This window comes from Oncorhynchus mykiss, chromosome 12 (genome assembly GCF_013265735.2).
Source record: "Oncorhynchus mykiss isolate Arlee chromosome 12, USDA_OmykA_1.1, whole genome shotgun sequence".
Taxonomy (NCBI): domain Eukaryota; kingdom Metazoa; phylum Chordata; class Actinopteri; order Salmoniformes; family Salmonidae; genus Oncorhynchus; species Oncorhynchus mykiss.
Genome location: NC_048576.1, coordinates 860,545 through 886,682, shown reverse-complemented (window position 1 = coordinate 886,682; position 26,138 = coordinate 860,545). Strand labels below are relative to the sequence as shown.

The window sequence follows — 26,138 nt, the reverse complement described above, 5'->3', positions numbered from 1 at the left end:
CCATTTTAGATCCATAGGTAACCATAGGTAACCGCCCTGTCTCCCCTCCCTTCCATTTTAGATCCATAGGTAACCATAGGTAACCACCCCGTCTCCCCTCCCTTCCATTTTAGATCCATAGGTAACCATAGGTAACCACCCCGTCTCCCCTCCCTTCCATTTTAGATCCATAGGTAACCATAGGTAACCACCCCGTCTCCCCTCCCTTCCATTTTAGATCCATAGGTAACCATAGGTAACCACCCCGTCTCCCCTCCTTTCCATTTTAGATCCATAGGTAACCATAGGTAACCACCCCGTCTCCCCTCCCTTCCATTTTAGATCCATAGGTAACCACCCCGTCTCCCCTCCCTTCCATTTTAGATCCATAGGTAACCATAGGTAACCGCCCCGTCTCCCCTGGATCCCTTTCCACCAGAGCTGATCTGAATCACATTCTGGGTTTCCTTCTACCTCTACTTCACACGTTTTTTTGTAGTCACCCTCCTTTCAGTTTTACAGGTGACACGTCCATCTGCAGACCAACTATTTGATCTCAGTCAATTTCACGGAGGGCATTTAGATCTTCTTTGAGTTAATGTCTGCGGCCCCGGAGATGAGTCTCCCAAACTCGGTCCTGGGGACCCCAAACTCGGCCCTGGGCACCCCAAACTTGGTCCTGGGCACCCCAAGCTAGGTCCTGGGGACCCCAAACTCGGTCCTGGGCACCCCAAGCTAGGTCCTGGGGACCCCAAACTCGGTCCTGGGGACCCCAAGCTAGAGCGGCGTTTGTCATCCTTAAATTTCAGGTCTTCTCACTAAACCTTATGTAAGCATCCGAACGGTTTGGTCTACAAACTATTATGACCTATTATTATGACCCCCCCCCCCCACCTACTTAAACACGATGGTGTACTCCGTTTGGCTCTACGACCCCTCACAAGCCTCGTAAGACTCCTCTGAAGGTAGCCGGGTACCAGTTTTAAGATGAGGGGAAGTATACAGGGTATACAGGAAAATATTCAGATTCCTTGTTGTTACATTACAGCCTTATTCTAAAATGGATTTAAAAAAAAAATGTTCATCAGTCTACACACCCCATAATGACAAAACACAAAGTTTTTATACTATGCTATTACTGTATATTCTTGTAATGAATAAGATTATATGGACAGACATCAGCACTGCGTCTCCGAAAGACGTTTTGAATATGGGCCCTAAAAAAACTACACCTGAATACCTCTGTATTATAGGATTAATATGATCCTCTCCAGTGAAATAACTGTTGTTGTCCCTGCTCCTCTCTCCAGTGAAATAACTGTTGTTGTCCCTGCTCCTCTCTCCAGTGAAATAACTGTTGTTGTCCCTGCTCCTCTCTCCAGTGAAATAACTGTTGTTGTCCCTGCTCCTCTCTCCAGTGAAATAACTGTTGTTGTCCCTGCTCCTCTCTCCAGTGAAATAACTGTTATTGTTGTCCCTGCTCCTCTCTCCAGTGAAATAACTGTTGTTGTCCCTGCTCCTCTCTCCAGTGAAATAACTGTTGTTGTCCCTGCTCCTCTCTCCAGTGAAATAACTGTTGTTGTCCCTGCTCCTCTCTCCAGTGAAATAACTGTTGTTGTCCCTGCTCCTCTCTCCAGTGAAATAACTGTTGTTGTCCCTGCTCCTCTCTCCAGTGAAATAACTGTTGTTGTCCCTGCTCCTCTCTCCAGTGAAATAACTGTTATTGTCCCAGCTACTCCTCTCTCCAGTGAAATAACTTATTGTTGTCCCCACTGCTGCTCCTCCCTCCAGTGAAATAACTTATTGTTGTCCCTGCTCCTCTCTCCAGTGAAATAACTGTTATTGTCTCAGCTGCTCCTCTCTCCAGTGAAATAACTGTTATTGTCTCAGCTGCTCCTCTCTCCAGTGAAATAACTTATTGTTGTCCCTGCTCCTCTCTCCAGTGAAATAACTGTTATTGTCCCAGCTATTCCTCTCTCCAGTGAAATCATTGTTATTGTCTCAGCTGCTCCTCTCTCCAGTGAAATAACTGTTATTGTCTCAGCTGCTCCTCTCTCCAGTGAAATAACTTATTGTTGTCCCTGCTCCTCTCTCCAGTGAAATAACTGTTATTGTCCCAGCTATTCCTCTCTCCAGTGAAATCATTGTTATTGTCTCAGCTGCTCCTCTCTCCAGTGAAATAACTGTTATTGTTGTCCCCACTGCTGCTCCTCCCTCCAGTGAAATAACTGTTATTGTTGTCCCTGCTCCTCCCTCCAGTGAAATAACTGTTATTGTTGTCCCTGCTCCTCCCTCCAGTGAAATAACTTATTGTTGTCCCTGCTCCTCTCTCCAGTGAAATAACTGTTATTGTCTCAGCTACTCCTCTCTCCAGTGAAATCATTGTTATTGTCTCAGCTGCTCCCCTCTCCAGTGAAATAACTTATTGTTGTCCCTACCGCTGTTCTCCCCAGGTGGATGTGCTGATGCCTAACGTTGGAGAGATAGTTGGAGGGTCTATGAGGATCTGGGATGCTGAGGAACTGCTGGAGGGATACAAGAGGGAGGGCATTGACCCAACCCCTTACTACTGGTACACTGACCAGGTACGTACATCTACCCCTTACTACTGGTACACTGACTAGGTATTTACCCCTTACTACTGGTACACTGACTAGGTATCTACCCCTTACTACTGGTACACTGACTAGGTATCTACCCCTTACTACTGGTACACTGACCAGGTACCTATAACCCCCTGGTATAGGGTGGAAAGAGTACTGAAAGTAGCTCATATAAAACTGTGAGAGACGGAATCTAAAACAAAAATCCAAAAAATCACATTGTATGATTTTTAAGTAATTAATTTGCATTTTATTGCATGACATAAGTATTTGATCACCTACCAACCAGTAACCACACCTACCAACCAGTAACCACACATACCAACCAGTAACCACACCTACCAACCAGTAACCACACCTACCAACCAGTAACCACACCTACCAACCAGTAACCACACCTACCAACCACTAACCACACCTACCAACCAGTAACCACACCTACCAACCAGTAACCACACCTACCAACCAGTAACCACACCTACCAACCAGTAACCACACTGTGTGTATAAATTGGCCCACAAAACACCTTTACAGCGTTCAATTTACAGCACTTCACTTTTTTTATTCTCATTTGTTTTCTTTTTCCAAATGTTGTTACATTACAGACTTATTCTAAAATGGATAAAAAATAAAAACTATTGACAAATCTACACACAACTGTAATGACAAAGCGAAAACAGGTTTTTCGCTTTTGCCATGAGACTCTAAATTGAGCTCCGGTGTTTCTATTGATCATCCTAGAGCTGGTTCTACAACTTGGACTCCACCTGAGGTAAATTCAATTGATTGGATATTATTTGGAAAGGAACACACCTGTCTATATAAAGGTCCCACAGTTGACAGTGCATGTCAGAGCAAAAACCAAGCCGTGGGGTTGAAGGAATTGTCCTTACAGCGCTGAGACTAGATTATGTCGAGGTACAGATCTGGGTGTCCGTAAAATGTCTGCAGCATTGAAGGTCCCCAAGATCAGTGGCCTCCATCAATCTTAAATGGAAGAAGTTTGGAACCACCAAGACTGGTCTTAGAGCTGGCATCCAGCCAAACTGAACAATCGGGGGAGAAGAGCCTTGGTCAGGGAGGTGACCAAGAACCTGATGGTCACTCTGACCGAGCTCCAGAGTTCCTCTGTGGAGATGGGAGAACCTTCCAGAAGTACAACCGTCTCTGCAGCACTCCACCAATCAGGCCTTTATGGTAGAGTGGCCAGACGGAAGCCACTCCTCAGTAAAAGGCACATGACAACCTTCGAGTTTGCCAAAAGTCACCTAAAGGACTCTGACTATGAGAAACATGATTCTCTGGTGTGATGAAAACAACATTGAACTCCCTGGCCTGAATGCCAAGCGTCACATCTGGAGGAAACCTCCACAGGAAAGGAAGACCCAGAGTTACCTCTGCTTTAGCGGTTACGTTCATTAGAGTTACCAGCCTCAGAAATTGCAGAAATTACCCAAATCAATGCTTCATAGATTTCAAGTAACAGACACATCTCAACATCAACTGTTCAGAGGAGACTGCGTGAATCAGTCCTTCATGGCCAAATTGCTGCAAAGAAACCACTACTAAAGGACAAAAATAATAATAAGAGGAGACTTTCTTGTGCCAAGAAACATGAGCAATGGACATTACTGGTGGAAATCTGTCCTTTGGACCAAATTTGAGATTTTTTGGTTCCAACCGTCTTGTCTTTGTGAGACGCAGAGTAGGTGAACGGATGATCTCTACACGTGTGGTTCCCACCGTGAAGCATGGAAGAGGAGGTGTGATGGTGCTTTGCTGGTGACACTGTCTGTGATTTATTTAGAATTCAAGGCACACTTAACCAGGCATGGCTACCACAGCATTCTGCAGGGATACGCCATCCCATCTGGTTTGCGCTTAGGAAATAATACAATATGAGACGTGCTTCACAAATCTGATTTTGGCACGGCTTAGAATGCCTCTTGGAATGCGTCATCGACGCTGTCAGTTTCATAATGTCATATATATATAATCATTGTAATGGACCTATCCACTAGTTCTTCTGTTGCACCTGATCACATCCCCTCACACACAAAACTGTTGAGAATAGTTTGTGATGGTATAGTTACTAACGTTAACGTTGTGTCTTCCAGAGGAAGTATGGTACCTGTCCCCACGGTGGCTACGGGCTCGGCCTGGAGAGGTTCCTAACCTGGCTGCTGAACAGACACCACATCAGAGACGTGTGCCTCTACCCTCGCTTCATCCAACGCTGTCGACCCTAAACTAAACAACTACCCTGGCCCCCTCTGTCTGCAGTTAGATGGCACTGCAACAGACCCAAGGGTACGTCCCAAATGGCTACTTTTATATATAGTGCACTTCTTTTGATCAGGGTTCATATTAGTCTGGTAAAAAAAAAGAAAAGAAAAAAAAGTAGTGCACTACTTAGGGTGCCATTTGGGACGAAGCCCCATTATCCTATTAAACTGCAGGAAACCAACTTACAACGCTTGAGAACCAAGACGAGATCACTTAATCATCACTTAATTAATCAAATCACATTTTTATTTTGTCACATACAAATGTTTAGGTAGATGTTATTACGGGTGTATCGAAATCCTTGTGTTTCTAATCTCTTATTAACAACGCAGTAGTATCTATTAATATATATATATAGTATCTATTAATATATATATATATATAGTATCTATTAATATATATATTAATATAATATAGTATCTATTAATATATATATAGTATATATTAATTCACAAGCTAAAAGTAAAATAATGGAATTAAGAAATGTATCAATTAGGATGAGGATTATTTCAGGATACGAGACACAAATCTGCCAATTTTAAGGGTTTGAAATGTTATGGTGTTTTTTTTTGTTGTTGTTGTTGACAACTTGCAATTCATGCTGTCCAGCAAATCCAATATGTCTGCCAATAAATGTCTACTGTATGTGCTACTAAGATGATGCTGTTCGATGTTTTTTCTGTGTGGAGTTCATTATTCCTGGGTCCCAATTGATACTCTATAACCTAATATAGTAGGCCCATGACTAAAGTGATGAGGATGTGCGACAAAGTCAGTCAATCAACATTTAGGTCATGTTTGCTCCCGAGTGGCGCAGCGGTCTAAGGCACTATATCTCAGTGTCACTACAGACCACCCTGGTTTGAATCCAGGCTGTATCACCACCAGACCGTCATTGGCCCAGCGCCGTCCGGGATTGGCAGGTGTAATATCCTGAAATAATTATTAAAGTTCTGCTTTCAATATGATTTAAAACAAGTGTTTATCCTATCCGGGTTTTTAGGCTTAGCCCAATATTGGACTAAATGAGCCTAAAGTTGCTCCTTTACAGTCCAAGTACCAAGTAGCGTGTTATGTTTTGAAAGGTTGAATTGTCTCTGGAAGCCAGAACAACCAAATACTCCACATATTCTCAATTGCAGTACGATTCTAGAAACATAAAATCCCTCTGCTTTCATATCAAAATAATTTTTACAAACGCGAAATACACACTTTACGCTTGTGTTTTTTTTTACAGCCCACAGTATTTTCAGTGACGAGGCGTTGTGTGTTAACGGGCGCCTGACTGACAAAGTGGGGGTGCAATGTTTTCTGTTTTCTTCTTCTCGCTCCTGCAATTGTACTCTGTACACAACGCAAACCATCGACACGAACTCCAACTTGTAGCACCAGTCATGGAGATGTATTCTGATAGGAACCGCATACAATTGCACGCAATGCAATGCACGGCACATTATCCAACTTTTCACTCGGGCATTTACGAAACCAAAAAAGCTCTGCTCTCACGCGCGCTGCACCATACAACTCCGTACTCTGGTTTGGTTCAACGTAGTTACCAAAAATAATACACAATATTTCATGTACCGGTTAGAAACGGCACAAAATTGCACGTCATGCAATGCACGGCTCATCATCAAACTCTGCACTGAACAAAATATACGAAACCCCCCCCACTCACCAGAAACAGTAAGTTGTTAGCTAGCATTAGCTGGAATGCTCTACAACACAAAATGTGTCTTATTTGTGATGTTCGAATAATATTTACAAACAAATTGATATAAATTGTACATTCAAATCATCACTTAATAGTATAAAAATCATTTTTGATGTACAGTGCTTTGCAACCAACAATTTACCGCTGGTTTGGTGCTTGTTCACTGGGACGATTCTAACTGAAACATCCCCCCTCGTAAGCAAGCTACGCAAACCAGCCAATAAGATGTCATGTCGATTGGGTGAAGGCAAGACGACTAAAACCAAAAACCCATGGGCTTAGTAAGGATCCGACCCTTTAAAAAAAAAAAATCCTAAAATGACATACCCAAATCTAACTGCCTGTAACTCAGACCCTGAAGCAAGGATATGCATGTTATTGGTACCATTTGAAAGGAAACACTTTGAAGTTTGTGGAAATGTGAAACAAATGTAGGAGAATATAACAATAGAAATGGTAAAAGATAATACTAAGAAGAAAAAAAAACGTTATTTTTGTATTTTTTTTGTACTATCATCTTTGCAAGAGAAAGGCCATCATGTATTATTCCAGCCCAGCTGCAATTTAGACTTTGGCCACTAGATGGCAGCAGTATGTGCAACGTTTTAGACTGATCCAATGAACCATTGCATTTCTGTTCAAATTGTTGTCTTTTAGACTGCCCAAATGTGTCTAATTTGTTTATGAATAACTTTTCATGTTCAAAACTGCACTATCCTCAAACAAGCAATATTTCACTGTAATAGCTACTGTAAATCGGACAGTGCAATTAGATTACCAATTTAATTTAAGCTTTCTGCCAATATCAGATATGTCTGTCTGGTGTCTTGTTTTGCACGCTTTGTACAAAATAATAAAATTCAGTACTACGGAATATTTCTTAACGTAGCTCTTTATTAGCTAGCTACAACTTGCATGTTCACGTATCTCTGACCATGATCAACTGACCATGACCTAACCATCTGGGTGGTCTTAACCAATCATAGCACAGTATGATACGGTGGTAAAATGCATCCAATTATAATTCAGTATGTTTACACATATGAATATTACATCTGAGAAATGTTCTTGTTACGTATAACCTCATGCTAATCGCATTAGCCTACGTTATCTCAACTGTCCCGTGGATGGGACACCGATCCGTGGATGGGACACCTGTCCCATTAGCTCAACTGTCACGTGGATGGGACAACTGTCCCGTTAGCTCAACTGTCCCGTGGATGGGACAACTGTCCCGTTAGCTCAACTGTCCCGTGGATGGGACAACTGTCCCGTTAGCTCAACTGTCCCGTGGATGGGACAACTGTCCCGTTAGCTCAACTGTCCCGTGGATGGGACAACTGTCCCGAAGAAGCTCTTAACAAAGTGGAAAGGGGAATCCCTAATATAACCCTGTTACACAATTCAACACTCTTTTTTCACAGGGGCAATTCATATTTATGAACAGAATACAATTCATTTTTTTTAGCTTCTGCCACAATAAATTATATTTTGTAAAATTATTATATGTTTAGAACACAAGGCCAGAAAAAATGTGCGCATTTATCTAGGCCTATATGCCAGCAGTGCGTTACAATGCAGTGTGTTAATATTTTATTTCCCGAGCCCTTATCACAGTCAAGACACAACTCTTTTGTAGTTAAAAAAAACAACAACAATGTAATATAACAGAATAAATTGGAACAATATTTTTCCAAGTGAAATAAAGTTGGCAATGGTAAGTGACGCTCATCTCGCGTCTGGAACAGTTATTGTCAGTGATCATTTGAAATGGGTCTCCATTTGACGTGTTTAAAGATAATTTATTCAGGGTTACAAACCAAAACCAGTCACTCCTATATACATATTTTAGTTTATTTTGCCTGTTTTGTAATTTTCTATATTGATATTTCCATTGAACACTGCATGCAAAGTGGCGATTTTGGCCAAGATGTAGCTGTCACAGACACGTTTTTGACATCGGAGACAATCCTCAAGTCGTTGCCTACTCGTGGCCCGCGGCTGTCACCGACGCTCGTTTAATGTGACTGGGTCAGAGACTCAATCCGAGGGCTACGGATCTCTCTTCTTCTTTCAGTCCCAGACATCCCAAAATATTCAAACATGTTTGAGTTTATCAACACTATACAGTATCTTCAATACACTGTGCAACGACACGTTTTGAAAACGGGGACCAGCCAATAAGAGCTCGCCAGAGTAGAAGCCAGTGAGCTGATGACGTTGTTCCGCATCACCCAGAATGTATAGAGTAGCAGGAGCAATAATTACAACTAGTATTGTTTTGTACTTGTCCTTAACCAAAGCAATGCTATTCAATTCAAAATGTTGGCTAGATATTTCAACTCTGTATAGAAAGCGTGAATGTCTTACTGAAAACGTTCGATGCTGCTTTGAGCCACAAGCTCGTTGTAGATACGTTAAATATAATCTTCATTTATAATCTTTATTTAGGGAGTTTTTAGGGAGCCTTTCTAGGGAGTTTTTCCTAGCCACTGTGCTTCTACACCTGCATTGCTTGCTGTTTGGGGTTTTAGGCTGGGTTTCTGTATAGCACTTTGAGATATCAGCTGATGTAAGAAGGGCTATATGAATACATTTGATTGATTTAACTCGGCAAGTCAGTTAAGAACAAATTCTTATTTACAATGGCGGCCTACACCGACCAAACCCAGACGACAGTGGGCCAATTGAGCTCCGGGGTCTGTAGTGATGCCTCTAGCACTGAGATTCAGAGCCTTAGACCGCTGTGCCACTCGGGAGCCCAATAATGTTTTTCGTGAGACGGCGTGGTATATAGAATCACAATGAATAGTGAAGAATATTGTAGTGTGACCCCCCCCCGCCCCCCGTCTGTGCCACATCGTTTAGTGTGCGCACCACTACGTTGGCAACACAAAACAGCTACAGGAATGTGAGGCTCAGCTACGTTAAGATTTTGAATTAGACGCAATGTATTTATTCCAAAACTGCAACTCATTGTTGGAGCATCTTTCTCTGTTTCAATCAACCAGCCCATTTCTACATTTGTGATTAAACTGTCATTTGGCAAGAAATGTATTTTGTGTATCCTATCAGTTAGATGTAATTCTGTAGGCCTAAATGGGAGCTTGTGTGCGTGTTAGCGGTGCGCGCTAATAGCATTTCAATCGGTGACGTCACTCGCTCTGAGACCTTGAAGTAGTGGTTCCCCTTGCTCTGCAAGTCTATACTGTTACATGCACACACTCAGGATGCATGTGTATAGGGAGCAATCAGTACAGGAGTGAGTGAGACATTTTAGGGTGAAGAGCTGCCTGATTCTTGGCTGAGTTTCCTGTTTGCTGGGCCCCCGCAAAATGCTCATGTAGGCCTATGGAGCACGAGTCAAAGCAAATTATGTCTTAATGGCTTCCGTCTGGCCACGCTACTATTAAAGACCTGATTTGGTGAAGTGCTGCAGAGATGGTTGTCCTTCTGGAAGGTTCTCCCATCTCCACAGAGGAACTCTGGAGCTCTCTCAGAGTGACCATCGGGTTCATGGTCACCTCCCTGACCAAGGCCCTTCTCCCCTGATTGCTCCGTTTGGCCGGGCGGCCAACTCTAGGAACAGTCTCGGGGCTTCAAAACTTCTTCCATTTAAGAATGATGGAGGCCACTGTGATCTTGGACCTTCAATGCTGCAGAAATGTTTTTGTATCCTTCCCCAGATCTCTGCCTCGACACAATTCTGTCTCAGAGCTCTACAGACAATTCCTTCAACCTCACGGCTTGGTTTTTGCTCTGACATGCACTGTCAACTGTGGGACCTAAAATAGACAGGTGTGTGCCTTTCCAAATCATGTCCAATCAGTTGAATTTACCACAGATGGGACACCAATCAAGTTGTAGAAACACCTCAAGGATGATCAATTTTTTTTAAATGTATCCAGGTAAAACCCATTGTCACGTTCTGACCTTAGTTCCTTTGTTATGTCTTTGTTTTAGTATGGTCAGGGCGTGAGTTGGGTGGGCAGTCTATGTTTGTTTTTCTATGTTGTGTTTGGCCTGGTGTGGTTCTCAATCAGAGGCAGGTGTCGTTAGTTGTCTCTGATTGAGAATCATACTTAGGTAGCTTTTTCCCACCAGTGTTTGGTGGGTGATTATTTTCTGTTCTGTTTTATTTCACCGTTCAGGACTTCGTTCGTTTTGTCGTTTTATTGTTTTTGTTTCAGTGTTCACTATTCGTATTAAAAACCAAGATGAACACTTCCCACGCTGCGCTGTGGTCCTCTCCTTCATACGACGACCGTGACACCCATTGTGAGCTGAAAAACGTATTTTGCGACCGGGCAAGAAGGCAAAACAGGGAAATCGCAGCGGGTCCACAAAATATTACAGAAAAATACAAAATACACACCATAGACAGTGTCACAAGTGTTGATAATGGGATATGTAGGAGGGCGAGCCGGTCAAGGATCGATTCAGACAAGGTGGTAAATTGTATGACAAGCGATAGTTTAATTATGAGTAAAGATATCTGGTACAACGTATACGGGCCCTTCTGTTAGCTCAAGAGGAACCAGCAGAAAAGAAGCAGCGATAACAGAGTTAAATACAGTACAGAAAGTAGGTTGAGTCTAGAAGTTCTGGTCTTCTAGTTGGTCCGGGTTGGGGTGTTGCCTTCTTGGATTGGTCCTGTTGGGCCGTCCGTCATCCCTCTGAGTCTCGTCGTGCCGTTCTTTGTCACACAATGTTCAGCTAAGAAGGAGATTATGTGTGTGTGCTTGTCTGCTCCTGTTTCTCAAGGTTGGGAGTGTACATGCAGCTGGTGTTTGTCATGAGATACTGTTATCAGTGCTCAGCAGTAAGCCAGCTCTGTTCCTTTGCATGTGCATAGTCTCTTATGAAAGTAGAGAAGTTACATGTGTTATGGCAGCTTCATTATATTAATAAGGTTATTACATTGCTAGGCATACTTTAAGCTAGAAATTCTTATAATTCTTACACAAGTTAAAGATTAGAAACAACTGCAGCTTTCACAAACAGTGTGGTCGATCAGAGTCTTAAAAAACAGGCAAGGACACCAACTCCCCTAACTTAAAAAAATAAATAATAATAATTGGAAGCGTGATCCAGGATGAAGGGGCATTATGGGAAATATGTTTCCCCATCTCAGTTCTAAGCCTTAGGAACAGACAAGGACAGCAGCGACTGTGAAGGAAGACTGTATTGAGTGACTGATCTGGTCTGGAAGGAACAGCGAGACGAAGAGTTGTCTCATCAACGCCTTGAACACAAAAGTGTACCGGTGCCTCCTGGTGGAGAGAAAGGTCCATTACACCTTAACATACAAATCACAGTGATGAGTAAGTAATCTAGCATGATGAGTCTTAAAGCTGTCCAGTGTCCCGAGATATTTATTTTTTTCAAGGTACTTGCAGAAGCATATAGACAATATCACTATCATTCAGCAGTGGTTTAAATATGTATATATATATTTGAACAAGATTTTCTGGCTAACATTGAAAAGCAAGATTTGTTCCTGAAATAGAAACCCAATTATAACTTTAGTTTTCTCGGGCCAAGTTATCAATGTGCTGTTTTAAAATTCAGCTTTTCATCTAAACAAATAGCAAGATATTTATAGGAGGTGAACTTATCAATTGACTGGTTCAATTTAATAGTTCAAGTCTGCAAATGACTCCATTTGTTCACCTTCAGGGAAGAGAAAACCATACCAACCTGAGCTCAATATTCGCGTGTCAGAGGAAGAGTTCTGAATACTTATGTAAATAAGGTATTTCCGTTTTTTTTATTTTTATATATACATTTGCAAAACACTTAGAAAAATCTGTTTTCATTTTGTGATTCAATTGATTTCTCAATCAATTTTATAAGAAGACTTTAACATAACAAATTGTGGAACAAGTCAAGGTGTCTGAATAATTCACGAATGCGCAGTAGGTTGTCATGGAACACGAGTCACTGTTTTACTGATTTACTGTTTTACTGATTTACTGATTTCATGTGTGTATATACTGTATTTTAGTCATGATTCATCCTATATAACTCCTGCTGTACATACCTTTTCTATTTCTGTACATACCTTATCCTAACTGCTATCTATACTGTCTATACACACCATACTATATAGCTACTGTCTATACACACCATCCTATATAACTACTGTCTATACACACAATCCTATATAACTACTGTCTATACACACCATCCTATATAACTACTGTCTATACTGTCTATACACACCATCCTATATAACTACTGTCTATACACACCATCCTATTTAACTACTGTCTATATTCACCATCCTATATAACTACTGTCTATACACACCATCCTATATAACTACTGTCTATACACACCATCCTATATAACTACTGTCTATACACACCATCCCATATAACTACTGTCTATACACACCATCCTATATAACTACTGTCTATACACACCATCCCATATAACTACTGTCTATACACACCATCCCATATAACTACTGTCTATACACACCATCCTATATAACTACTGTCTATACTGTCTATACACACCATCCTATATAACTACTGTCTATACACACCATACTATATAACTGTCTATACACACCATCCTATATAACTACTGTCTATACACACCATCCTATATAACTACTGTCTATACTGTCTATATACACCATCCTATATAACAACTGTCTATACACACCATCCTATATAACTACTGTCTATACACACCATCCTATATAACTACTGTCTATACACACCATCCTATATAACTACTGTCTATACACACCATCCTATATAACTACTGTCTATACACACCATCCTATATAACTACTGTCTATACACACCATCCCATATAACTACTGTCTATACACACCATCCTATATAACTACTGTCTATACTGTCTATACACACCATCCTATATAACTACTGTCTATACTGTCTATACACACCATCCTATATAACTACTGTCTATACACACCATCCTATATAACTACTGTCTATACACACCATCCTATATATAACTACTGTCTATACTGTCTATACACACCATCCTATATAACTGTCTATACACACCATTCTATATAACTACTGTCTATACACACTATCCTATATAACTATCTTTGACCCCAGGACAGAGGCCATTGACAGATTTGACCCCAGGGCGGAGGCAATTGACAGATTTGACCCCAGGGCAGAGGCCATTGACAGATTTGACCCCAGGGCAGAGGCCATTGACAGATTTGACCCCAGGGCAGAGGCCATTGACAGATTTGACCCCAGGGCAGAGGCCATTGACAGATTTGACCTCAGGGCAAAGGCCATTGACAGATTTGACCCCAGGGCAGAGGCCATTGACAGATATGACCCCAGGGCAGAGGTCATTGACAGATATGACCCCAGGACAGAGGTCATTGACAGATATGACCCCAGGGCAGAGGCCATTGACAGGTATGACCCCAGGGCAGAGGCCATTGACAGGTATGACACCAGGGCAGAGATCATTGACAGATATGACCCCAGGGCAGAGGCCATTGACGCATATGACCCCAGGGCAGAGGCCATTGACAGGTATGACCCCAGGGCAGAGGCCATTGACAGGTATGACCCCAGGGATGAGGTCATTGACAGATATGACCCCAGGGCGGAGGCCATTGACGCATATGACCCCAGGGCAGAGGTCATTGACAGATATGACCCCAGGGCGGAGGCCATTGACACATATGACCCCAGGGCAGAGGCCATTGACGCATATGACCCCAGGGCTGACTGAGCAGACAGCATCTGATGTGAAAGATGTAGACTAACAGTGCCACCCTGTGGTCATCAACAGGTACATCTCATTGTCCTCACCTCACCAGGTTTCATAACTGAAACTTCACAAAGTTAGCAGATCTTCTAAGTGGATAATTTATTATCCATTTGTTGGCCTCCCTAAGGTGGATCCAATTCAGTGGCTGGGCCCTCAGACAAGATGACATCATCAAGGTGTCACTGGTCCGTCACATTCACCACATTCAGATGCTGCATGACCTGGACATGGGGTACTCTCAGGTGCAGGGAGAGGACGTATGTGGTACTGTTCTGAGGTGTGAGTGACCTGGACATGGGGTACTCTCAGGTGCAGGGAGAGGAGGTACAGTGCCTTGCGAAAGTATTCGGCCCCCTTGAACTTTGCGACCTTTTGCCACATTTCAGGCTTCAAACATAAAGATATAAAACTGTATTTTTTTGTGAAGAATCAACAAGTGGGACACAATCATGAAGTGGAACGACATTTATTGGATATTTCAAACTTTTTTAACAAATCAAAAACTGAAAAATTGGGCGTGCAAAATTATTCAGCCCCCTTAAGTTAATACTTTGTAGCGCCACCTTTTGCTGCGATTACAGCTGTAAGTCGCTTGGGGTATGTCTCTAACAGTTTTGCACATCGAGAGACTTAATTTTTTCCCATTCCTCCTTGCAAAACAGCTCGAGCTCAGTGAGGTTGGATGGAGAGCATTTGTGAACAGCAGTTTTCAGTTCTTTCCACAGATTCTCGATTGGATTCAGGTCTGGACTTTGACTTGGCCATTCTAACACCTGGATATGTTTATTATTGAACCATTCCATTGTAGATTTTGCTTTATGTTTTGGATCATTGTCTTGTTGGAAGACAAATCTCCGTCCCAGTCTCAGGTCTTTTGCAGACTCCATCAGGTTATCTTCCAGAATGGTCCTGTATTTGGCTCCATCCATCTTCCCATCAATTTGAACCATCTTCCCTGTCCCTGCTGAAGAAAAGCAGGCCCAAACCATGATGCTGCCACCACCATGTTTGACAGTGGGGATGGTGTGTTCAGCTGTGTTGCTTTTACGCCAAACATAACGTTTTGCATTGTTGCCAAAAAATTCAATTTTGGTTTCATCTGACCAGAGCACCTTCTTCCACATGTTTGGTGTGTCTCCCAGGTGGCTTGTGGCAAACTTTAAACAACACTTTTTATGGATATCTTTAAGAAATGGCTTTCTTCTTGCCACTCTTCCATAAAGGCCAGATTTGTGCAATATACGACTGATTGTTGTCCTATGGACAGAGTCTCCCACCTCAGCTGTAGATCTCTGCAGTACATCCAGAGTGATCATGGGCCTCTTGGCTGCATCTCTGATCCGTCTTCTCCTTGTATGAGCTGAAAGTTTAGAGGGACGGCCAGGTCTTGGTAGATTTGCAGTGGTCTGATACTCCTTCCATTTCAATATTATCGCTTGCACAGTGCTCCTTGGGATGTTTAAAGCTTGGGAAATCTTTTTGTATCCAAATCCGGCTTTAAACTTCTTCACAACAGTATCTCGGACCTGCCTGGTGTGTTCCTTGTTCTTCATGATGCTCTCTGCGCTTTTAACGGACCTCTGAGACTATCACAGTGCAGGTGGATTGTATTTATCATCATTAGTAATTTAGGTCAACATTGGATCATTCAGAGATCCTCACTGAACTTCTGGAGAGAGTTTGCTGCATTGAAAGTAAAGGGGCTGAATAATTTTGCACGCCCAATTTTTCAGTTTTTGATTTGTTAAAAAAGTTGGAAATATCCAATAAATGTCGTTCCACTTCATGATTGTGTCCCACTTGTTGTTGATTCTTCACAAAAAAATACAGTTTTATATCTTTATGTTTGAAGCCTGAAATGTGGCAAAAGGTCGCAAAGTTCAAGGGGGCCGAATACTTTCGCAAGGCACTGTATGTGGTACTGTACTGAGGTGTGAGTGACCTGGACATGGGGTACTCTAAGGTGCAGGGAGAGGAGGTATGTGGTACTGTACTGAGGTGTGAGTGAACTGGACATGGGGTACTCTCAGGTGCAGGGAGAGGAGGTATGTGGTACTGTACTGAGGTGTGAGTGAACTGGACATGGGGTACTCTCAGGTGCAGGGAGAGGAGGTATGTGGTACTGTTCTGAGGTGTGGGTGACCTGGACGTCGAGTACTCTCAGGTGCAGGGAGAGGAGGTATGTGGTACTGTACTGAGGTGTGAGTGACCTGGACGTCGAGTACTCTCAGGTGCAGGGAGAGGAGGTATGTGGTACTGTTCTGAGGTGTGGGTGACCTGGACGTCGAGTACTCTCAGGTGCAGGGAGAGGAGGTATGTGGTAGTGTTCTGAGGTGTGAGTGACCTGGACGTCGAGTACTCTCAGGTGCAGGGAGAGGAGGTATGTGGTAGTGTTCTGAGGTGTGGGTGACCTGGACGTCGAGTACTCTCAGGTGCAGGGAGAGGAGGTATGTGGTAGTGTTCTGAGGTGTGGGTGACCTGGACGTCGAGTACTCTCGATGGGAGACTTTCTTACCGAAATACTTCCATAACAAGACACTTTCACAACTTATTCTGTTGAGGTGTGAAGGTTATATGTGACAGATGTAGAGAAAAGATTCCTTTACAGCAAAGAGTCTGGTAGATCAGCAAGACTTAAAAAAGAAGTTTGCAAGTGAGGGTGTGTGTGTCAACGTTAGGCCAGAGGCACCCACCGGACTAGAGGACGAACTGGAGGCAGATCCATTAGTGGTGCCTAGCTCTTCTCTCTCTCCCTCCCTATTGATCTCTGCCACTTCCCTGCTAGAGATCTGGTCTCCTCTCTGTCCTGTAGCTAGAGGTCTGGTCTCCTCTCTGTCCTGTAGCTAGAGGTCTGGTCTCCTCTCTGTCCTGTAGCTAGAGGACTGGTCTCCTCTCTGTCCTGTAGCTAGAGGTCTGGTCTCCTCTCTGTCCTGTAGCTAGAGGTCTGGTCTCCTCTCTGTCCTGTAGCTAGAGGTCTGGTCTCCTCTCTGTCCTGTAGCTAGAGGTCTGGTCTCCTCTCTGTCCTGTAGATAGAGATCTAGTCTACTGGTCTCCTAGCTTGAGGTCTGGTCTCCTCTCTGTCCTGTAGCTAGAGGTCTGGTCTCCTCTCTGTCCTGTAGCTAGAGATCTGGTCTCCTCGCTGACCTGTAGCTAGAGGTCTGGTCTCCTCTCTGTCCTGTAGCTAGATGTCTGGTCTCCTCGCTGTCCTATAGCTAGAGATCTAGTCTCCTCTCTGTCTTGTAGCTAGAAGTCTGGTCTCCTCTCTGTCCTGTTACTAGTGGTCTGTTCAAATCAAATCAATTTTATTTATATAGCCCTTCGTACATCAGCTGATATCTCAAAGTGCTGTACAGAAACCCAGCCTAAAACCCCAAACAGCAAGCAATGCAGGTGTAGAAGCACGGTGGCTAGTAAAAACTCCCTAGAAAGATCAAAACCAAAACCTAGAGAGGAACCAGGCTATGTGGGGTGGCCAGTCCTCTTCTGGCTGTGCCGGGTGGAGATTACAACAGAACAGCATAAATACTGGAGGCTGAGACAGGAGGGGTCAGGAGACACTGTGGCTCCATCTGAGGACACCCCCGAACAGGGCCAAACAGGAAGGATATAACCCGACCCACTTTGCCAAAGCACAGCCCCCACACCACTAGATGGATATCTTCAACCACCAACTTACCATCCTGAGACAAGGCCGAGTATAGCCCACAAAGTTCTCCGCCACGGCAAAACCCAAGGGCGGGGGGGCCAACCCAGACAGGTCCTCTCTGTCCTGTAGCTAGAGATCTAGACTCCTCTCTCTCCTGTAGCTAGAGGTCTGGTCTCCTCTCTGTCCTGTAGCTAGAGGTCTGGTCTCCTCTCTGTCCTGTAGCTAGAGGTCTGGTCTCCTCTCTTTCCTGTAGCTTGAGGTCTGGTCTCCTCTCTGTCCTGTATATAGAGGTCTGGACTTCTCTCTGTCCTGTAGCTAGAGGTCTGGTCTCATTTCTGTCCTGTAGCTAGAGGTCTGGTCTCCTCTCTGTCCTGTAGCTAGATATCTAGTCTCCTCTCTGTCCTGTAGCTAGAGGTCTGGTCTCCTCTCTGACCTGTAGCTAGAGGTCTGGACTCCTCTCTGTCCTGTAGCTAGAGATCTAGTCTCCTCTTTGTCTTGTAGCTAGAAGTCTGGTCTCCTCTCTGTCCTGTAGCTAGTGATCTGGTCTCCTCTCTGACCTGTAGCTAGAGGTCTGGTCTCCTCTCTGTCCTGTAGCTAGAGATCTGGTCTTCTCGCTGACCTGTAGCTAGAGGTCTGGTCTCCTCTCTGTCCTGTAGCTAGAGATCTGGTCTCCTCTCTGACCTGTACCTAGAGGTCTGATCTCCTCTCTGTCCTGTAGCTAGAGATCTGGTCTCCTCTCTGTCCTGTAGCTAGAGGTCTGGTCTCCTCTCTGTCCTGTAGCTAGAGGTCTGGTCTCCTCTCTTTCCTGTAGCTTGAGGTCTGGTCTCCTCTCTGTCCTGTATATAGAGGTCTGGACTTCTCTCTGTCCTGTAGCTAGAGGTCTGGTCTCATTTCTGTCCTGTAGCTAGAGGTCTGGTCTCCTCTCTGTCCTGTAGCTAGATATCTAGTCTCCTCTCTGTCCTGTAGCTAGAGGTCTGGTCTCCTCTCTGACCTGTAGCTAGAGGTCTGGACTCCTCTCTGTCCTGTAGCTAGAGATCTAGTCTCCTCTTTGTCTTGTAGCTAGAAGTCTGGTCTCCTCTCTGTCCTGTAGCTAGTGATCTGGTCTCCTCTCTGACCTGTAGCTAGAGGTCTGGTCTCCTCTCTGTCCTGTACCTAGAGGTCTGATCTCCTCTCTGTCCTGTAGCTAGACGTCTGGTCTCCTCTCTGTCCTGTAGCTAGAGATCTGGTCTTCTCGCTGACCTGTAGCTAGAGGTCTGGTCTCCTCTCTGTCCTGTAGCTAGAGATCTGGTCTCCTCTCTGACCTGTACCTAGAGGTCTGATCTCCTCTCTGTCCTGTAGCTAGAGATCTGGTCTCCTCTCTGACCTGTAGCTAGAGTTCTGGTCTCCTCTCTGTCTTGTAGCTAGAAGTCTGGTCTCCTCTCTGTCCTGTAGCTAGAGATCTGGTCTCCTCTCTGACCTGTAGCTAGAGTTCTGGTCTCCTCTCTGACATATAGCTAGAGTTCTGGTCTCCTCTCTGTCCTGTAGCTAGAGATCTGGTCTCCTCTCTGACCTGTAGCTAGAGTTCCGGTCTCCTCTCTGTCCTTTAGCTAGAAGTCTGGTCTCCTCTCTGACCTGTAGCTAGAGGTCTGGTCTCCTCTCTGTCCTGTAGGTAGAGGTCTGGTCTCCTCTCTGTCCTGTAGCTTGAGGTCTGGTCTCCTCTCTGTCCTGTAGATAGAGGTCTGGTCTCTTCTCTGTCCTGTAGATAGAGGTCTGGTCTCCTCTTTGTCCTGAGATAGAGGTCTGGTCTCCTCTCTGACCTGTAGCTAGAGGTCTGGTCTCCTCCCTGTCCTGTAGCTAGACGTCTGGTCTGCTCTCTGTCCTGTATTTAGAGATCTAGTCTACTCTTTGTCTTGTAGCTAGAAGTCTGGTCTCCTCTTTGTCCTTTAGCTAGAGGTCTGGTCTCCTCTCTGACCTATAGCTAGAGGTCTGGTCTCCTCCCTTTCCTGTAGCTAGAGGTCTGGTCTCCTCTCTGTCATTTAGCTTGAGGTCTGGTCTCCTCTCTGCCCTGTAGCTAGGGGTCTGGTCTCTTCTCTGTCCTGTAGCTAGAGGTCTGGTCTCCTCTCTGTCCTGTAGCTGGACGTCTGGTCTCCTCTCTGACCTGTAGCTAGAGGACTGGTCTCCTCTCTGTCCTGTAGCTAGAGATGTAGACTCCTCTCTGTCCTGTAGCTAGAGGTCTGGTCTCCTCTCTGTCCTGTAGCCAGAGGTCTGGTCTCATTCATTTCCTGTAGCTAGAGGTCTGGTCTCCTGTCTGTCTTGTAGCTAGAGATCGAGTCTCCTCTCTGTCCTGTAGATAGAGGTCTGGTCTCCTCTCTGTCCTGTAGCTAGAGGTCTGGTCTTCTCTCTGTCCTGTAGCTAGAGATCTGGTCTCTATGTCCTGTAGCTAGATATCTGGTCTCCTCTCTGACCTGTAGCTAGAGGTCTGGTCTCCTCTCTGTCTTGTAGCTAGACGTCTGGTCTCCTCTAGGTCCTGTAGCTAGAGATCTGGTCTCCTCTCTGACCTATAGCTAGAGATCTGGTCTCCTCTCTGACCTGTAGCTAGAGTTCCGGTCTCCTCTCTGACCTGTAGCTAGAGGTCTGGTCTCCTCTCTGTCCTGTAGCTTGTGGCCTGGTCTCCTCTCTGTCCTGTAGCTTGAGGTCTGGTCTCCTCTCTGTCCTGTAGATAGAGGTCTGGTCTATTCTCTGTCCTGTAGATAGAGATCTTGTCTCCTCTCTGTCCTGTAGCTAGAGGTCTGGTCTCCTCTTTGTCCTGTAGCTAGAGGTCTGGTCTCCTCCCTGTCCTGTAGCAAGACGTCTGGTCTGCTCTCTGTCCTGTATTTAGAGATCTAGTCTACTCTTTGTCTTGTAGCTAGAAGTCTGGTCTCCTCTTTGTCCTGTAGCTAGAGGTCTGGTCTCCTCCCTTTCCTGTAGCTAGAGGTCTGGTCTCCTCTCTGTCATTTAGCTTGAGGTCTGGTCTCCTCTCTGCCCTGTAGCTAGGGGTCTGGTCTCTTCTCTGTCCTGTAGCTAGAGGTCTGGTCTCCTCTCTGTCCTCTAGCTAGAGATCTGGTCTCCTTTCTGACCTGTAGCTGGACGTCTGGTCTCCTCTCTGAACTGTAGCTAGAGGACTGGTCTCCTCTCTGTCCTGTAGATAGAGATCTTGTCTCCTCTCTGTCCTGTAGCTAGAGGTCTGGTCTCCTCTTTGTCCTGTAGCTAGAGGTCTGGTCTCCTCTCTGACCTGTAGCTAGAGGTCTGGTCTCCTCTCTGACCTGTAGCTAGAGATCTGGTCTCCTCCCTGTCCTGTAGCTAGACGTCTGGTCTGCTCTCTGTCCTGTATTTAGAGATCTAGTCTACTCTTTGTCTTGTAGCTAGAAGTCTGGTCTCCTCTTTGTCCTGTAGCTAGAGGTCTGGTCTCCTCTCTGTCCTGTAGCTAGAGGTCTGGTCTCATTTCTGTCCTGTAGCTAGAGGTCTGGTCTCCTCTCTGTCCTGTAGCTAGATATCTAGTCTCCTCTCTGTCCTGTAGCTAGAGGTCTGGTCTCCTCTCTGACCTGTAGCTAGAGGTCTGGACTCCTCTCTGTCCTGTAGCTAGAGATCTAGTCTCCTCTTTGTCTTGTAGCTAGAAGTCTGGTCTCCTCTCTGTCCTGTAGCTAGTGATCTGGTCTCCTCTCTGACCTGTAGCTAGAGGTCTGGTCTCCTCTTTGTCCTGTAGCTAGAGGTCTGGTCTCCTCTCTGACCTGTAGCTAGAGGTCTGGTCTCCTCTCTGACCTGTAGCTAGAGATCTGGTCTCCTCCCTGTCCTGTAGCTAGACGTCTGGTCTGCTCTCTGTCCTGTATTTAGAGATCTAGTCTACTCTTTGTCTTGTAGCTAGAAGTCTGGTCTCCTCTTTGTCCTGTAGCTAGAGGTCTGGTCTCCTCTCTGTCCTGTAGCTAGAGGTCTGGTCTCATTTCTGTCCTGTAGCTAGAGGTCTGGTCTCCTCTCTGTCCTGTAGCTAGATATCTAGTCTCCTCTCTGTCCTGTAGCTAGAGGTCTGGTCTCCTCTCTGACCTGTAGCTAGAGGTCTGGACTCCTCTCTGTCCTGTAGCTAGAGATCTAGTCTCCTCTTTGTCTTGTAGCTAGAAGTCTGGTCTCCTCTCTGTCCTGTAGCTAGTGATCTGGTCTCCTCTCTGACCTGTAGCTAGAGGTCTGGTCTCCTCTCTGTCCTGTAGCTAGAGATCTGGTCTTCTTGCTGACCTGTAGCTAGAGGTCTGGTCTCCTCTCTGTCCTGTAGCTAGAGATCTGGTCTCCTCTCTGACCTGTACCTAGAGGTCTGATCTCCTCTCTGTCCTGTAGCTAGAGATCTGGTCTCCTCTCTGTCCTGTAGCTAGAGGTCTGGTCTCCTCTCTGTCTTGTAGCTAGACGTCTGGTCTCCTCTAGGTCCTGTAGCTAGAGATCTGGTCTCCTCTCTGACCTATAGCTAGAGATCTGGTCTCCTCTCTGACCTGTAGCTAGAGTTCCGGTCTCCTCTCTGACCTGTAGCTAGAGGTCTGGTCTCCTCTCTGTCCTGTAGCTTGTGGCCTGGTCTCCTCTCTGTCCTGTAGCTTGAGGTCTGGTCTCCTCTCTGTCCTGTAGATAGAGGTCTGGTCTATTCTCTGTCCTGTAGATAGAGATCTTGTCTCCTCTCTGTCCTGTAGCTAGAGGTCTGGTCTCCTCTTTGTCCTGTAGCTAGAGGTCTGGTCTCCTCCCTGTCCTGTAGCAAGACGTCTGGTCTGCTCTCTGTCCTGTATTTAGAGATCTAGTCTACTCTTTGTCTTGTAGCTAGAAGTCTGGTCTCCTCTTTGTCCTGTAGCTAGAGGTCTGGTCTCCTCCCTTTCCTGTAGCTAGAGGTCTGGTCTCCTCTCTGTCATTTAGCTTGAGGTCTGGTCTCCTCTCTGCCCTGTAGCTAGGGGTCTGGTCTCTTCTCTGTCCTGTAGCTAGAGGTCTGGTCTCCTCTCTGTCCTCTAGCTAGAGATCTGGTCTCCTTTCTGACCTGTAGCTGGACGTCTGGTCTCCTCTCTGAACTGTAGCTAGAGGACTGGTCTCCTCTCTGTCCTGTAGATAGAGATCTTGTCTCCTCTCTGTCCTGTAGCTAGAGGTCTGGTCTCCTCTTTGTCCTGTAGCTAGAGGTCTGGTCTCCTCTCTGACCTGTAGCTAGAGGTCTGGTCTCCTCTCTGACCTGTAGCTAGAGATCTGGTCTCCTCCCTGTCCTGTAGCTAGACGTCTGGTCTGCTCTCTGTCCTGTATTTAGAGATCTAGTCTACTCTTTGTCTTGTAGCTAGAAGTCTGGTCTCCTCTTTGACCTGTAGCTAGAGGTCTGGTCTCCTCTCTGTCCTGTAGCTAGAGGTCTGGTCTCATTTCTGTCCTGTAGCTAGAGGTCTGGTCTCCTCTCTGTCCTGTAGCTAGATATCTAGTCTCCTCTCTGTCCTGTAGCTAGAGGTCTGGTCTCCTCTCTGACCTGTAGCTAGAGGTCTGGACTCCTCTCTGTCCTGTAGCTAGAGATCTAGTCTCCTCTTTGTCTTGTAGCTAGAAGTCTGGTCTCCTCTCTGTCCTGTAGCTAGTGATCTGATCTCCTCTCTGACCTGTAGCTAGAGGTCTGGTCTCCTCTCTGTCCTGTAGCTAGAGATCTGGTCTTCTTGCTGACCTGTAGCTAGAGGTCTGGTCTCCTCTCTGTCCTGTAGCTAGAGATCTGGTCTCCTCTCTGACCTGTACCTAGAGGTCTGATCTCCTCTCTGTCCTGTAGCTAGAGATCTGGTCTCCTCTCTGTCCTGTAGCTAGAGGTCTGGTCTCCTCTCTGTCCTGTAGCTAGAGGTCTGGTCTCCTCTCTTTCCTGTAGCTTGAGGTCTGGTCTCCTCTCTGTCCTGTATATAGAGGTCTGGACTTCTCTCTGTCCTGTAGCTAGAGGTCTGGTCTCATTTCTGTCCTGTAGCTAGAGGTCTGGTCTCCTCTCTGTCCTGTAGCTAGATATCTAGTCTCCTCTCTGTCCTGTAGCTAGAGGTCTGGTCTCCTCTCTGACCTGTAGCTAGAGGTCTGGACTCCTCTCTGTCCTGTAGCTAGAGATCTAGTCTCCTCTTTGTCTTGTAGCTAGAAGTCTGGTCTCCTCTCTGTCCTGTAGCTAGTGATCTGGTCTCCTCTCTGACCTGTAGCTAGAGGTCTGGTCTCCTCTCTGTCCTGTACCTAGAGGTCTGATCTCCTCTCTGTCCTGTAGCTAGACGTCTGGTCTCCTCTCTGTCCTGTAGCTAGAGATCTGGTCTTCTCGCTGACCTGTAGCTAGAGGTCTGGTCTCCTCTCTGTCCTGTAGCTAGAGATCTGGTCTCCTCTCTGACCTGTACCTAGAGGTCTGGTCTCCTCTCTGACCTGTACCTAGAGGTCTGATCTCCTCTCTGTCCTGTAGCTAGAGATCTGGTCTCCTCTCTGACCTGTAGCTAGAGTTCTGGTCTCCTCTCTGTCTTGTAGCTAGAAGTCTGGTCTCCTCTCTGTCCTGTAGCTAGAGATCTGGTCTCCTCTCTGACCTGTAGCTAGAGTTCTGGTCTCCTCTCTGACATATAGCTAGAGTTCTGGTCTCCTCTCTGTCCTGTAGCTAGAGATCTGGTCTCCTCTCTGACCTGTAGCTAGAGTTCCGGTCTCCTCTCTGTCCTTTAGCTAGAAGTCTGGTCTCCTCTCTGACCTGTAGCTAGAGGTCTGGTCTCCTCTCTGTCCTGTAGGTAGAGGTCTGGTCTCCTCTCTGTCCTGTAGCTTGAGGTCTGGTCTCCTCTCTGTCCTGTAGATAGAGGTCTGGTCTCTTCTCTGTCCTGTAGATAGAGGTCTGGTCTCCTCTTTGTCCTGAGATAGAGGTCTGGTCTCCTCTCTGACCTGTAGCTAGAGGTCTGGTCTCCTCCCTGTCCTGTAGCTAGACGTCTGGTCTGCTCTCTGTCCTGTATTTAGAGATCTAGTCTACTCTTTGTCTTGTAGCTAGAAGTCTGGTCTCCTCTTTGTCCTTTAGCTAGAGGTCTGGTCTCCTCTCTGACCTATAGCTAGAGGTCTGGTCTCCTCCCTTTCCTGTAGCTAGAGGTCTGGTCTCCTCTCTGTCATTTAGCTTGAGGTCTGGTCTCCTCTCTGCCCTGTAGCTAGGGGTCTGGTCTCTTCTCTGTCCTGTAGCTAGAGGTCTGGTCTCCTCTCTGTCCTGTAGCTGGACGTCTGGTCTCCTCTCTGACCTGTAGCTAGAGGACTGGTCTCCTCTCTGTCCTGTAGCTAGAGATGTAGACTCCTCTCTGTCCTGTAGCTAGAGGTCTGGTCTCCTCTCTGTCTTGTAGCTAGACGTCTGGTCTCCTGTCTGTCTTGTAGCTAGAGATCGAGTCTCCTCTCTGTCCTGTAGATAGAGGTCTGGTCTCCTCTCTGTCCTGTAGCTAGAGGTCTGGTCTCCTCTCTGTCCTGTAGCTAGAGGTCTGGTCTTCTCTCTGTCCTGTAGCTAGAGATCTGGTCTCTATGTCCTGTAGCTAGATATCTGGTCTCCTCTCTGACCTGTAGCTAGAGGTCTGGTCTCCTCTCTGTCTTGTAGCTAGACGTCTGGTATCCTCTAGGTCCTGTAGCTAGAGATCTGGTCTCCTCTCTGACCTATAGCTAGAGATCTGGTCTCCTCTCTGACCTGTAGCTAGAGTTCCGGTCTCCTCTCTGACCTGTAGCTAGAGGTCTGGTCTCCTCTCTGTCCTGTAGCTTGTGGCCTGGTCTCCTCTCTGTCCTGTAGCTTGAGGTCTGGTCTCCTCTCTGTCCTGTAGATAGAGGTCTGGTCTATTCTCTGTCCTGTAGATAGAGATCTTGTCTCCTCTCTGTCCTGTAGCTAGAGGTCTGGTCTCCTCTTTGTCCTGTAGCTAGAGGTCTGGTCTCCTCCCTGTCCTGTAGCAAGACGTCTGGTCTGCTCTCTGTCCTGTATTTAGAGATCTAGTCTACTCTTTGTCTTGTAGCTAGAAGTCTGGTCTCCTCTTTGTCCTGTAGCTAGAGGTCTGGTCTCCTCCCTTTCCTGTAGCTAGAGGTCTGGTCTCCTCTCTGTCATTTAGCTTGAGGTCTGGTCTCCTCTCTGCCCTGTAGCTAGGGGTCTGGTCTCTTCTCTGTCCTGTAGCTAGAG

The 26,138-nt window shown here is 45.7% G+C and overlaps 1 protein-coding gene across 1 annotated transcript in view; it reads left to right on the top strand.

Annotated features, from left to right (window-relative positions):
- The window catches only part of LOC110536774 (asparagine--tRNA ligase, cytoplasmic), a 22,999-nt gene extending 17,473 nt beyond the window's left edge, over window positions 1-5,526 (top strand). The window contains exons 14-15 of the mRNA XM_036936720.1: window positions 2,433-2,564; window positions 4,700-5,526. Coding sequence (XP_036792615.1) covers window positions 2,433-2,564; window positions 4,700-4,831 — 264 coding nt within the window. The 3' untranslated portion in view covers window positions 4,832-5,526. The remainder of the gene's footprint in view (window positions 1-2,432; window positions 2,565-4,699) is intronic.
- Window positions 5,527-26,138: the final 20,612 nt, after the last annotated feature.